Source organism: Sinohyriopsis cumingii, chromosome 7 (genome assembly GCF_028554795.1).
Source record: "Sinohyriopsis cumingii isolate HCF-2022 chromosome 7, ASM2855479v2, whole genome shotgun sequence".
Classification (NCBI taxonomy): domain Eukaryota; kingdom Metazoa; phylum Mollusca; class Bivalvia; order Unionida; family Unionidae; genus Sinohyriopsis; species Sinohyriopsis cumingii.
Genome location: NC_142967.1, coordinates 59,670,518 through 59,685,642, shown reverse-complemented (window position 1 = coordinate 59,685,642; position 15,125 = coordinate 59,670,518). Strand labels below are relative to the sequence as shown.

The 15,125-nt window shown below is 34.1% G+C and overlaps 1 protein-coding gene across 3 annotated transcripts in view; it reads left to right on the top strand.

The window, feature by feature from the left end:
• The window catches only part of LOC149795345 (transmembrane emp24 domain-containing protein 9-like), a 36,360-nt gene that overhangs the window by 2,221 nt on the left and 19,014 nt on the right, over positions 1–15,125 (top strand). For 2 of the 3 annotated variants that reach the window (XM_089965119.1, XM_089965116.1), the window contains exons 2-3: positions 8,717–8,832; positions 14,613–14,717. In XM_089965119.1, the coding sequence (XP_089821245.1) occupies positions 8,717–8,832; positions 14,613–14,717 (221 nt within the window). Of the gene's footprint in view, positions 1–7,298; positions 7,415–8,716; positions 8,833–14,612; positions 14,718–15,125 lie in introns of all 3 variants that reach the window. The other variant, XM_089965117.1, reaches the window with a different exon arrangement.

Sequence of the window (15,125 nt, the reverse complement as noted above, 5' to 3'; positions counted from 1 at the left end):
CCATTAGTCCTTGGTGCAACAACAATTGTATGACCGTCAATCGAAATCATGTAATTTGTGTCTATGTCGATGTGGCGTCTGAAGCATTTGAACAAGTTTGTGCATTGTTGCTCTGTTATCTTTATCCAGTCTGACTGCTTACTTTCTGACTTCGCAGCATTGGTCAGGGCATTCATTTTCTTCAAATGGAAAGTTGTCTGCAGCCTGGAAATATATTTTTACAGTGTCATTTAAATATAAGTGAAATTCTTGTCATATTTAAATGACACTGTAAAAATATATTTCCAGGCTGCAGACAGCTTTCAATTTGAAGAAGACGAATGCTTGTTTCTTTATCTTATAACTTACGTATGCATAACCACACCCGCTATCAAAATCGGGGCCATTTCTTTAATGCACTCGACATTGTTATCTTAGTTTGAATAAGCAATGAGATCACGGGGAAGACAACAGCGGGTGTGCAGTCAAATAAAAATGAATAATAGAACGTGTGCAGGACAAAACGAGAAACGTAGATTAAAGCATTAAGTATGACCAGAGGGCAAGAATGGCCAGATATAGGTTAGGTACATATAAATTAAATCATTTATTTTAAGAAACTTTGTCAATTGCAATTACAAATGGGGATTTAGTAGAAATCATGAGCATATTACTCTCTCTCCCCAAATAGTAAGAGCAAATATAAACAAAGAACAGGAACTATATAAATATGTGACTTAAATCAATACATTCAATATTTTTATCGTCCTCGCGAAGTTTTGCGCAGACAGTAGTAATATTAAGTGATTTCTTGTTCTCGACTGAAGTACGCTTTGAAATAAGTCAATCAATTCAATAGTATATAACATTAATAATGTATTGTATGGACAGAATATATAGATGGATACAAAGAGAGATACAGGAAAAGTATGTAATTGTCACAAACATGTACATTCATTTCAACGGGAAAAGAGGCACGAATATAATCTTATTTAATTCTTTGAATATCAAGATCAAAATATATATTTGAAGAATAATAACGACAAACAATATGTAATTCATCAAGGTATCTATTTATAGAGAGAACATAAATTTGTATTACCTTTGTAAGGCATGTCCAGCATCATATACATCTCCATTAAAGAACACGTCGTGCAAAGAAACTCCAAGTAATCGCGAGACCATGATCTCAAGTCTTTTGCACTCATGGAAATACAATCCCAGTGGACACATTGTCGGCAATTTGTGCATTGAAAAGCATCAGTTTTACATTCACCAAAACAAATAACACATGGATATTGATCCATTCTTGTTGCTCATGTTTGTGTATGTGATAATATCAATACTGTAGAACGCTTTTATATCAAAACATTTACTTCTCATTTCCGGAGATTAAGTTCGTTCCGGAACGATCAGTCGTTATCCTACTACCTCCGTTCTGGAACGATCAACATGTCCAATAAAGTACGACCAATTGACGCGTCCTTTAACTAGGAAAAAGTAAATAATTCGTATCAAAGTCACATAAATCATATTTTATCTTGCATTATATTATTATTCACACAAAACCAAATAATAATTTGTGTGTGGAAACCGATATATAAAGAGAGAACATATAAATACTTGTGTATTTCGGTGTGTATTTCGGCGTCTTTCGGTTTTTCAGTGTATTTCGGTGTTTCTAGTAACCCCGATTTCGGCATTCCCGGCTTTCATTGCTTTCCAGCCAACTGAAATGTAGGCCAAAGAATCTTGAAAACAGGTTCATTTCTTTTGTGAGAATTTGAATTTATTAGAGAAAAGGCAGAGTAAGTAAAGTCTGTCTAAAACATTATGACTTTACTTTGTAGAAAAGCGTAGTTACTTTAGTTGTCATTTGTGGGAAATATTCTTGAAAACGTGACTTTCATAACGATGTTAGCCGACATCAAAACATGCTACACAGCGCCGTTAGTTAGGCTGTAAACATAAATAATCAGCGTCAAAGTCTTACATGTAGGACTAACCAAACACAAGTTTTTCAGTGTAAAAGACAGCCCTGCTTGCTGGTCATTTCCATTTCCTGGACAAGTCCATTTTCAGGCAAGGGGTGGATGCACGACCACACATATATGTAGATAGAAGAAAAATACGTTCTTATGTCACTTGTTTAGGCTTGAACAAACAGTAACACAAGAAAGAGTAAAAACAACAAGCTTTGAAAGAATGCAATAATTTATTTCCCTGGAAAAATTCTATAAAAGTATAAAAAAATGTGAATTTACGGTTTTATAGAATCAAATCCAAGAATAATTTTTTGTAGTTGTGATAACAAAATGTTCTACTGATTTCACGTTCGAATCCCGATGAAGAATACAGGTTGGAAGACGATGATGTATGCTGAAATCTGTAGTGTTGAAGTCTACAGTTCCTTGTAGAAACCAGAATTATCACTCCTGTTTCTGATAGCTGAATAAATTTTTATAAAATAACTGTTCTTGTTCCACAATATTACATGAGCACACATTTTTTTCAGAAAAATAACAGAATTAATTCTTTTGAATCCAAGTAATTTGAAATAACTCCAAACAGCACAGCATACAACAGTTTAACAGCCCAGCTTGTACTGAGATTAATTCTCCAAAACATGGGTTATATGGTCTTTCTGAAATGTAAACAAGGGGTCATGTGATCATCTTCTGGAAGGTTATAGAAGCAAGTGCTTGTTACAGATGATGTTTACCCAGTGTGGCCCTGACAAAAAACAATCATTTTACTCTAAGAAATAAAAAAAAAAAGGATCAGATATAATTAAATCAAATATACATAATGTCTACTTCTGATATTTACATTGTCAAATCAAGCTAAGGAAAAGAATGACAGCTACAAATTTGTTTTTACAAGGCTTTTATAAATGGTGTAATTTCTATGTACATGTGTGGAAAGGATATAACTCTAAACTCTTAACCTGATGGTAATTTATGGAATTTTTAGGCAGTTATCGAATTGGATGAACTGCGTGATTCTGTTGTCTGAGGAAAATAGATTCACCCATAGTGTGTGTGATATGGTACCATGTTACCGTATTTACCGTATATGTTGGGACACCATAAATTAATTTTAAAGTAATTTTGTTGTGCACTGTATGTTCAGGGACACATCGTTTTTTTAGAGTCATAAGTTCTGGGACACCTTTTAAATCATTCGAAAATTACCTGTCGGAAATTGTACTCCAACTGAAATTTTATTTAAAAAATATAAAACTGTGTACTTGAGATCAAACTCTTTAATCTACTGCAGCAGCATCTCATCAACACAGCGCTTCTCCTGCACATGTACAATCTATTCTTTTGGTACATGAATATCTTTTTTAGCTTTCTCATACCGTGAAAAATTGTTAGAGGCAACACACCACCTGAAGCGGAAACTGCAAGGACAAAAGTCAGATTTTTTCAAATCTGCACTAGTCTTGCTAATTCTCACACTTTTGACGCCCATCTTATCGTCAGTCCATCCAGGAATGCGATCAAAGTATTCTAGAGTTTCATCCATGTTAATGATCATATTGTCAGCGAAATGATCTGTTTCTCTTCTAGCCTTCACGAATTCATCATGTGATTTTATTTTCTCCAAATCTTTTGGATGATGCTAGGTCATCGATGTTCACGCACGAAGCACTATATTGTGTAACTTTTAAAACTGTTCCATTGTTTCACTTTATTTTCAAAATTTTCGTGAATAGTGATGAAAAGGAACCAAAGTTAGCTTCCATATCTCTGCCGTCTTTGTATATTCAAAGCTAAAAAATAAAAAAATAGGCACACTTAAAAGAATCCATTGTCGGCTTCCGAGGTCAGCTTGCTTTGCAATAAAATAACCCTTGTATTGATATCCTTTTAAAAAAATTCAGCTTCCGAGTCCAAAGTGGGCTTGCTTTGTAATAAAAATAACCTTTGTCTTTGATGTCCTGTTGGTAGGTTGAAAGAAGGAGTTAACTGCTTGCTGCCAGTCGTGTTTATTCACCACCAGGGCTTCTATGTGCTTCGCATATGTGGTTACAATTAATACAAAGGAGCATTGCTGTCTGCAGGTAAATAGTAAGGATAATTTTGTAACCTGCGCTGGTGAAAAGATTGTCACTTGCACTCAAGTGAATGTGTTTTCAAAAGACGCTTTTTATTTGCCACATACTGTCATACAGTAGACCTGGATATAATTCAGTCTTGATTATTTTCCACCCAACACAGTGTCATGCGTGTATGGCGTCTTCAAGATATTGGTTGACTAAGTTCCTCTTGTTTGCAATTTTATTGGCTCCAGTTTTCAGTCGGATAACATGTTCAAACCTTTGAGCACAACCACACACAATTGTTTCTCAATGTTCATGTCAATGAACAACGTGGTGTGTGGTATCGGACATAATTGATACACACTAAAGTATGGATTTTGTGGAAATATTTTATTCTTTAATGCTCATGTTGAAAAAAGGAATAAATGATAACAACACAAGGTAAGTTTCTTTGTTTTTATTGTCAATTAAGCATTTTATTTATCTATTTCATTGCAACGTGCAGTGGGGCAGCAAGCACAAATGCAATACAAATTTATTTCGTTTCTTAAGTCTTGGGACATATGACCAAGGTGAAAAATGTTTCACCTTAAGTTCTGGGACAGGAAAAAAAATAATTATTTTATCTGTCCCAACATATGCGGTAAATACCGTAGTATGGAAACACTGTTAGGCACGAAACTGGTAAATGACAGTGACAGAAGTTATAAATCATTGAATGAATTGACAAAAGTTCTGTGCATTTTTAATCACATTAAAGATTGTTGTTATTGAAATTGATAGGCGGTACAAACAAATGTGGATTTGTGCAAAAATTATGGTATGTATCCCTGCCAGAACAGAACTGGCAGTGCATACTTAGAAAGCAACATTACCTCAATACAAGAGCTATGCATTGTAAAAGTTACAGCAAAGCTTATATCACTGGGAAGTAAACAAAGTGTGGGACCATTACAATGCATTACTTTTGCCTTGGGTTGATGCTCCTTTTTTTGCATCCAAAAATTAAAAGAAAACACACCTTTACTGATACTTCATGATCTTGGAAGTCCTGCATGGAAACTTCTGTTTTTCTTCATATAGTACCTTTTTTATATCCTCTCCAGTCTGTTTTTTTTTTTACAACAAAACTGGTCTTTCTGCTCCCATTCTGCAATGACCCTTGTAAATTATTTGTTTCATATATCAGTTAGTACACGACTCTCGTAAAGAGTATTCTGATTGGTCAAAGGTTTAAATTCATCCAAGAAATCTTCGTGTAATGGAAACTGATGGCAATGGAAAGAAGAAGCATGCTTGTAAAACATGGCATCCCAAGTCGTTGAGAGAGACCATGACACAAAAAATTTAGATAAAGGTTTTAAAAACGTATGGAAATGGGAATGGCTGGAGCGAAAAGTTGATGGAAATTTAGTTGGTCAGTTTATAAGAAAACTGAACGATTGAGGACTGGCATTTTGTGACCTCTGCTTTACGGTAATCACAGTTGGAAGAGTTTGGAACAACACCTACAAAAGAAGCTGATATGGAAAAATTTAAGCTCAGAAGGCATCTGTAAAAAGTGCATTTAATTACTATAAGAAGAAAGATTTCTTGCATGAGATAACAGATCTAGCCCTCTGTCAGAATATGTGCACTGCATGTCGCCAATACAAGCATCAGCTTGAAAGGAAAAAGGTTCTCATTGAGAAGGAAAAGAAACGATTGCACATTGAGCCAAAAAAGTAAGTGGTGACAAAAAGATAGGCTAAAGAAATCTTTGCCAAGTCCACAAAAGAGCTCGACTGGCATATTTACAAGTTGTATCCATTGGAGAAAAAGAATGTATAGGATTATTTGTATATAGTTGATGTACTTCTGTGTTTATTTTACAAATTTGTTATGAAAAGAGAGAATTATAATAAATTTGCTGCAAAAATTTAGAAATTATTGTGACTTAATTATGATTTGAACAATGACATCCACATGAAATAACTTCAGCATCGGTAGTATTGGTGAACAAATTCATTTGACTATAAATATTATGAAATTATTGAAGTCAAGTTGAACATTTTTGGTAAGTTTATTAGTTTTTCAAATGATTATTTTGATTTATTTTATGATCATTAGTTGCACCATGAGCAGTTTTTTATGAGTGTAAAATTCGTCTTTGGCCTGTGTTCGAAAACCCATTGGGGGAGGACCCCCAAAACCCCCCTTAATATTGTTCCAGCTTTTTTTAATGGAATACCATAATCATGTCTAAATCATTCAAAAACTTCATTTAAATCTTGGTACATACATAATTCTCTTTCCATTTGCTGTTTTTCCACTGCTGCTGAATATCCTCATCAGTTACAACATTGTTTATTCAAGTCTTTTCAAACATAAAATTGTTTTATTCTAGTCTTTTCTACATGAAATTGTTCAGCATGCCCCCCCCCTCCCCATCCCACCCCGCCCCGATATTGTCAAGTAGAATAACAGACTTTCTTCAAAAATAATGTCTTCATTTACATGATGACATGTTAATGTTTGGTGATGATTTATTTGGATGTTGTTAACTATCCGATTTAATTATGGAGAGGAAACTTTTGTACAGTGGACAAAATGCCTTCTTCGTAAAGGAAGCAATAAATGTGTTGTCACATGAGCTTTCGGTCTTTGTCTGTTCAAAGTTAATTTCTCTGTGCATGCGTTAATGCTTAAAATCAGTTTTTAGCGTATGCTGACCCTGTTACGATCTTGACAATTACATCTGGTTGTAAGCATCAAAGAAGAACATGACAGATGTGTGAAGCCCAGAACTCTTATCATAACATTGTTGAGCCCATTTCCTGTAAATGTCTGCTTTTATGGACAATGATATAATATTAATCTTAGTGTTACATAGACTTTAGTCAACACTTCTTTCAGTAACAGACACTTGATATTGGGAGACATGTATCGACGGTAGAGATAATCTGATATGAATTAATTATTGGTTCTGGACAGATTTGAAATAAAAAGTTGCCTTTTGTGAGGGGAACATTTGACATTTTTGTACTAATATGCTGGTCGCTGGTTGCGTTAGAGGGTTGGCCATTATTGAAGGGTACTTTTGAACACAAACTCGTCGGTGCCAAGGGATTCTGACCGTAAAAAGATGGTAGCCACTGGTCAGGGGAGCCATTCAAGAGGGGGACTGTTGTATATTCATACAGTGTACTATCTAGATTGTACAGCAAGTCACTCAGTGACTTTTAGATATATGGTTACCATTTAATTTTTTTGGTTTTATTTATATTTACAGGAAGATATAAAGTTCTTATATTTGATAAAAACAGCAATGATTATGTCCCAACTGTGCATGGACTTGGGATGCATGTAGAAATTAAAGATCCTGAAGATAAAATGATCCTGTCCAGGGTAAGAAATCAGATGACATCACTTTTTCAGAGCTGAATGACCAATAGCATGTGCAATGTTATGTACAGGAGACACCATATATCAGCAAATGAAAGCCAGCAATATTCATGTCATTGACCAAAACCCTTTCTGTGTACTCAATCCACACTGTCAAACACATGTCCAAAGAATTAAAATTTGTCAAGCTGCATTTGTTTGTTAATAGACAGAAGTCATATACATGTATTGAAAATTTCAATGGACCATTGGTCTCTTAATGCAGACCAAGCACGAGTCATGAAATAATTGCATATTGACACATAAGTTTAATTTTGGCCAGAAAGTTAAATACATGACTTTGTCCACTATATAAAAAGACATAAATTTAAACTTAAATGAATTTATGGTCTTTCAGTCCATTTTTGTGATATTTTCACCATAAAGACAGAAGTTTACACTTTTGTATAAAATAGTATTTAAAAAAATATTACGCTTATTACAGCATATTCCATCAATGACTCATCAAAAGTAAATTTTCATAGATGTGACTGACTGTTCAATGATTGTTAATGTTTGAAAAGTTTTTATGTAATTTATCCCATTTTGTTCTGTTTTGAAGCAGATTTCCTCTGGAAAACGTTGCTGTCTTTCATTATATTTAGGGCAAAAAGTTTTATTTCCTTTGCTAGCACACTAAAGTATGCAAGTTGTGCACAACGAACAAGTGTCCATTTTTCGAACATATTAACTGTGGCATACAGAGTGTCTTTGATCTATTTGTTAGCATCACTGGATTCAAAATTGGCTTATTCAAAACAGTACAGATCATTGAAAAGTTCTATGCAAGCAAAGGAATAAAAACAAATCCCTTATTTGCCAAGTGCTACTTGTACAAAGCTTCTCTGACTCTACACTAACCATTGGACTGAACTGTTGGGCCAATAGCAGTATCCTGAAAATGCAAATTTCTTTCATATCATCATGTATATTATACATGAGGTCCATATAACACATTATTTACTCTCCAGTCAGCTGAAAAATTTCATCTGGTACTCACTTTTCCTACAGTTGATCTAAACTGTATTCTTTGGACATGTTTTGACTAAGGTGCAGTCAATTAAAAGAAAATGCTTTATTTCTCTATTGTATTTCAGAATTGGGATGACAGATTGTTTGGGAGTATTTTAAATGAACACAAGTGTCACAGAATATTGCAGCTAAACATTTCAGTCTAATCTTGAGCATAACGCTGGTTGTGTAATCCAAGTTGTTCTATGAGCTTGTTCATTCCACCTTATCTCCTTCCTACACCACTATTTTCAGGAAACTACAAAGTACAGGTGTACGATTATTCTGTAAAAGATTACCTTCCATCTGCGCCCGGCCTGGGCATGTATGTTGAAGTCAAGGATCCAGAAGATAAAATTATTTTATCTAGGGTGAGTTCTGACAATTCTGAAGCCCGAGGGTAGTTGAGAAAATTCAGACAATATTCTTTAATATTATGATGTACCATGCACCAGATTATTATTTCCACTTCATTGAGATGATTATTGTGGTACTTTCTGTCTCAGTCTGTCCATCCATCTTACATTTTCTAAACCTCAGCATGGAAATTTGCCGATCACAGAACACAGGTTGACTCTGTTATGATCATTTGCAAGAGGGTTGTGATTCTTAGGCCTCTGTCCGTGACTCCCTGGGAAAGGGTCAAAGCATACTAAACAGGTAATATCAGTAAGTGAAAGAACAGACTTGAGAAAATAATTGAATTAGTGTTTTGTCATTTAAATTAATTTTTATATCCCTCGTTGTAGGCAGAGATTCATGTTATGAGTGGTTTGATAATACTAGTTTTGGACTAAAGCAACCATACCTCATTTTGGTCATATTGACATAATAAAGCATGCAGATGTACACGTCATTGAATTATGTGACGTAAAACTACCTTGACAGATTCATATTTTGTCCATTACTTACTTATATCATTGATATGATGACATATACAATTCACAAAATTTTTTTCGATGCTAAGTTCTTATTGAAAGTAGAAGTGGAAAATAGAAGTTGAACATGCACTTGGAGCTGTGTGTTTTATAAAAGCAGGACCAACACAAAAATCATAACTAGAGTATTGTGTGCCATCTCTATTAGTACCACACATCGGTGTGACTTTATTTCACTTTTTCCTGGCAAAGTTAACTTTTTGCATTAGCTTGAGAATAAATAGTTTTTTACCCCACTGTCTCGTTAAACTGTTATACCATGATTCATTAGACTTGGTTAAAGGATGCAACTTTCATTGCAAAAGTTGGTCACTGTAAGCCATTTTTCAGCCTTTACTGATGTTGGTTAAATTTTGTGGTTCTAATTTATTTCTCAAGTTCTGATCAAGCAGGAACTTTCAGAGTAGATGATAAATAAGATATATATTGCGACATCCTTGCGACAAAGGAAGGTCACTGTAACCTACATTTCTTATTTTGCTGGGTTAGGTTGTCTTTTTTGTATTTAGCTCATGACCATGTTCTTTGCACCATATATATATACACACACATATACTGCTGTACCTTGAATTTTGAAACCTGCATGCTCTTGAAGAGTACTGCTACAGATATATGCTTTCACTGACTTGGGTTTAATCTCGAACACTGTTAATGCAAGAATCATCAAATATGATCAGCATGGCCGATATATTTTACTAGTTTATTACAAGTTTTTGCATTTAGCTCTTATCCGCATAGGTTCTTTATCTGCTCTATCATACTGTTACACATGGATTCTCTAAACTTGGTGAGAGGATATATCTTGGTAAGCACTACCCCAGCATATGAAAAGTAGGTCACATTGACCCATATTTTGTGCTTCACTAACTGAAATAAAAAATGTTTTAAATTTTCATGCTTGAACCATGAAATTAGCGAAGATCATATAAATCTCATAGTTACCCATTAAAGAAAGGTCACTGTGGCTTGTATTTTAAATTTTATTGATGTAGGTTACATTTTGCATTTAGTTCATGACCTCATAGTTTTTTTGGGGGGATTGCATGCTGTGTACATATTTTATTTAGAATGATGAAACTTGATGAAGGGATGCATCTTGATGAGCACTACTACATTTCAGTTCATATGGCACATATTTTATGCTTCACTAGCATGAGTTAATTGTATTTGATGTTCATTTCACAGGCACTGTTCGTGCTAAAATCATGAAATTGATAATGATCTGTATCTTTGTTACTACAATACACATACAACCCAAAGTCATCGTGGCCTATATTTAATTTTTTGCAGGATGTACTAAACAAATGTTGTTTAGCTCAGGACAACACAAGCAGAAATGCTGTCAGGTTGTGTGACAGCGGGTCTCTCGCAAAAATGGGTCATTCATCTTTTAAACCCAAATTGGGAAAGATCATTTAGATTACTTGTGGTTCCCATGATTTGTCATTCACAATGTATGATATTTGTTTAAAATTTGAAATTAAGGTTGATCAGTTCATTGTCTCTTTGTCTTCTCACCATGATCTCAATATCATACTCAGGGAAGTCATTGAATATGATGGAGATTTGATTGCAGAAACTGTCAAGGGTTTCTGACTGCTCCTAGATTGGTATAGCAAAATGATGTGTTGATCAACCATTAGGGAAATATACAAAGTGCATCAGCAGTGAGTCATGTGGAAAGAAAAGATATTTCTTTAGGAAAGTTGGGGAGATGGAAAGATCATCTATTAAGAATGAAATGGTGGAGGAAATGTCTGATGGCTTGATGCTTATTGAACATAGTTCAGAAAGCAGTTGATACAGAAAGCCTATACCTTGTCATTTAATCCTTGCAGAAAGAGTGATCCTTGGACAGAATTTTGGAACATGTTTAAATATGTCTAGTTAGTTATGCAGAAGGCCATTCCAAGATCTGTTGATCTATTCAGACTGATCAAATTGCTCTGGTTCTGCCATGAATAAAAAGATTAATAATAATAAAAGTGTGAGTGGAGATTCTGTTCTTGAAGCGAAATTCTCATTATATTGGAACAGGCTAACATTTGAAACAGTAAATAAATAATGACTATACAGAATTGGGAGTTTGAAGATTCTTGTTGTCATTTCTGCTTTCCATTAAATGGTTTTCCATTTGCAAAAGTTTTTTAAAAAATGTGATATGAAACAAGAGTAATTTCCAGCTGAGCAAACTGAAATGGGTACGCAGATAACTTGTATGTTAATGGTCAAAGAAGTGATAAAAGCATGTATTAAATTGTCTATGCATGTACCTTATATGTTCAACAGCTCTCCTGCCATTGTCCCTCCATCTATCCTCATCAAGAGGTATATGTGGAGGACTTCCCGCTGATAATAAAAGTTCTGGCATCATCTCCGTTCATGTTTTAGGCATACTGTATGCATACTACCCTATCAGGAATCATGAAATTTGGTGAGTGGGTGCATCTTCACAAGTTTTGCAGTCCTATTCTAAAAAGAAATATTTCTGACCCATATTTCATGTTTAGAGTTATAGTTTGGTTAAACTTATGAAATTTAATAATTCTATACATGCATAAAAGCAAATGGTCACAGTTAAGTATTAGCATTGATAATCACATTGATATGCTATTCACGCATATCCTGGCCTCAGAAGGAATGACTAGTGAAGTTGTAAGTAGGAATGAATCTGTTTTGCAAGTGGTAGACTGTCAGTATTAATCACCCTGCATTGACATATTGTGCTACCCTATGTCTTGTACATGTGAACGAGTGTACGAATTAGATCTGTGGCCTGCTTGCATTTCATGTGATGCCTCATTTATAGGGACTGAGTTTAATTTTGCTGTGTTTATCATAGTACAAACTGTTGCTGAAGCACACTACAAATTTCAGCATATGAATACTAGTGTATGTAAAAGTACCATATATACTTGTATATAAGCCAACCCCCTCCCACCACCACCAAATTCAATAGGTAAAACATTACAATGTTCATGACCCACCCTAAGTGGAACCACAAGTTCAGCCATATTGAAAGTCTTGCTGTTGCTACACCACCTGAATCGATACTCATATTCACATTGGGTTTCAGTAGAGGAGGCCCTGTAGGTTAGGCATGTTCTCTCATTAGTCATGTACAACAACAATATATACCAGTAGTCCTTAAGAAAACTTAGCTTTTCAAGTTTAGGCTTAGTCATGTGGACAAGTCAACCTCCATTCTTCCAGGTTTTTATTTTTTCCAAAATTATTTGTCTTGTATGCGAATATATATGGTAATTCTCAGCACAGGTTATATTGAAATAAACAACTCAACATGATCACATCATTACATTTTGACAAGTGGAACCCCTCTTTACATTTACCAACTAATGCAATGGCAGTTATTGATGCATAAGCTATATTTGTACTACTTGCTGTTGCTTGGATACTCACAGCCTGTTACTTTTACTCAGTATAGTCTAGCTTCTAGGTCAGTGGTAATAATGTGCAGTTTAAGAACAATGATTAAATAATAATAACAACAACAACAACATTAACCTCTGATTTTTATCAACTCATTATAGTGCTGCTAGTTTATTGTTATGTATGTCCTGTCACATTTGGTAGGTAGGTTTATGGTTGGGTGATTGGATCAGTGTAATATCAGCATAAAACTGCCAATATAGTGATGAAATTCAAAGTTTATGTTTTACAAAGAAATTACTTAAACTTTAATAAGACAAAATTGTGGGGAAAAAATTAATTAGATAAACAAACCATCATTTCATTGTCAGGATCACTTTAGACAGAAGTGATAATTAATGTTTGTAATGGCTACTGGAGACTGCTAAAAACTTTGTAATGGCGAGCTGTGTAATTGTTTATTACATTGGTTACCAGATGGTAGCTTATACTGTGAACACTGGAATGGAATGGATGTAAAATAACATGGATCCATTTTTTATTAAATAATAAAGAAAATGAATTCTTATTCTGTTTTAATAATCACAGTAACAGTTCAAAGAACATTTTTTTAATTAAAAAATCAATGTAAAGTAGAAAATAAATTGGGAAGCCTTTAGTGAGTTACAATCTGCAGTAAATTAGCTTTTAGCACCAGAAAGCTTATGTTATTTCATTAATTCACTCACCAATGTATCCATTTCTTTGTGTATTTTTCAAACGTATTTGATGAAGATTATGAATTTCAACCCATGCAAATTTGATGAATCTGAAATATTTGAACTAGATCATTCCTGATGGGTGCATTTTCCCCATACTTTTCTGTTTAATGTCCATTATGAGTTTATAAGATAATCAACCAAGTGTAGAACAAGAAAATATACCCATAAAACTTGTACAAAATTGTAAGTATTTTAGGATCGCTTGGAACTAGTTACATATAATATGAATTTTTCAAAATGGTTGACAACTCCACAATTACACAATCATACTTGATGGCATCCATGGCCATATCTGTGTTACAAGAGTGGGAGCTGGGTATGAGGATTCACTGTTCATGTGCATGTTGTTACAGTATATATATATGTATATATATATATACAATATATATATGTGCTTGGCATTGAAATTAAGTGCAAGATTTTTTAGTCTATTCTAGTTTGCCATCTCTATATTTACCATTGTGGTTTTTTTGCTTTTTATCTCCATACATCATATTCAGAAACCTACCATATATATTCACTTATAGGTCAAGTCTAACTGCTTACTACACAGTCACAGATATGTTGGTGCATAATGCACTAGCAGATCTGGGTCTGTCCTGTTTTGCCAGGAATTATCAGTAGAAGAAACAACATTGATCTGTTGGTACATTATATGAATTGTATTCTGTTTATTAAGCCATTATAAATCATTTTAAATTTACTTTGAAATAAATTTGACCAGGCTGGTTGCATTTGAAATTATTAAAACTGAAATGGTAAGACCATCCCATATATAATTTTAGCAGATTGATTAAATACAAGTTTTTTTTTCTCAGTGATGGTGGCTTAGCCCATCCTATGCCCTCACTGTGCACAAAATCTGTAAATGAGGCTTTTAGAGTTGCCATATGAAGAGTACGGCATTTAATACCTTCAAATTTGGGCAAATTTTGTTTAACATGCATAATGCCAATAGTACATAAGGAAAACCTTTATTCATAAATATAACTTAATTTAAATTGCTCAAAATTTTTGTGCAAAACTGTTTTTATATGTATAAAAATTTATTTTTTATCACAGACATATGCAGCTGAAGGTAGATTTACATTTACATCCCACTCGGCAGGAGAACACGTGATCTGTCTTCACTCAAACTCCACTGCCTGGTTCTCCAGTGGACAGCTGGTAAGTTTGTTAGTTTTCTTATTTAAAGTTAAAAGGTAATATTCTCCCTGAACTTGAGATAAAGAGGTGTCTCTGTAAAAAGGAACTATAGTAACTCAGTTGATTCAGTGATGAAATTATGCAGGTTTAATTCCTGCTATTGGATTAGCCTAGGTTGTCTACTGTGGAGTGTCACAGAGCAATAAACATTTACTTTAGGTAACTCCACACTAAATAACCTTTATTTCCTTCTGTGCCATTAAACAAGAACCAACAAAAAGTTTTATGTGCCAAATCCCCTGAATAATACTGAAGCTTGAAAGATATTGGTCCTAAACATTGTTGCGTTTCATTAAAATCAGATAACATCATTGTTTGGTCACATTATGATCTATATAATTCCTCCTCAAACTGGGAAATCCTGCTATT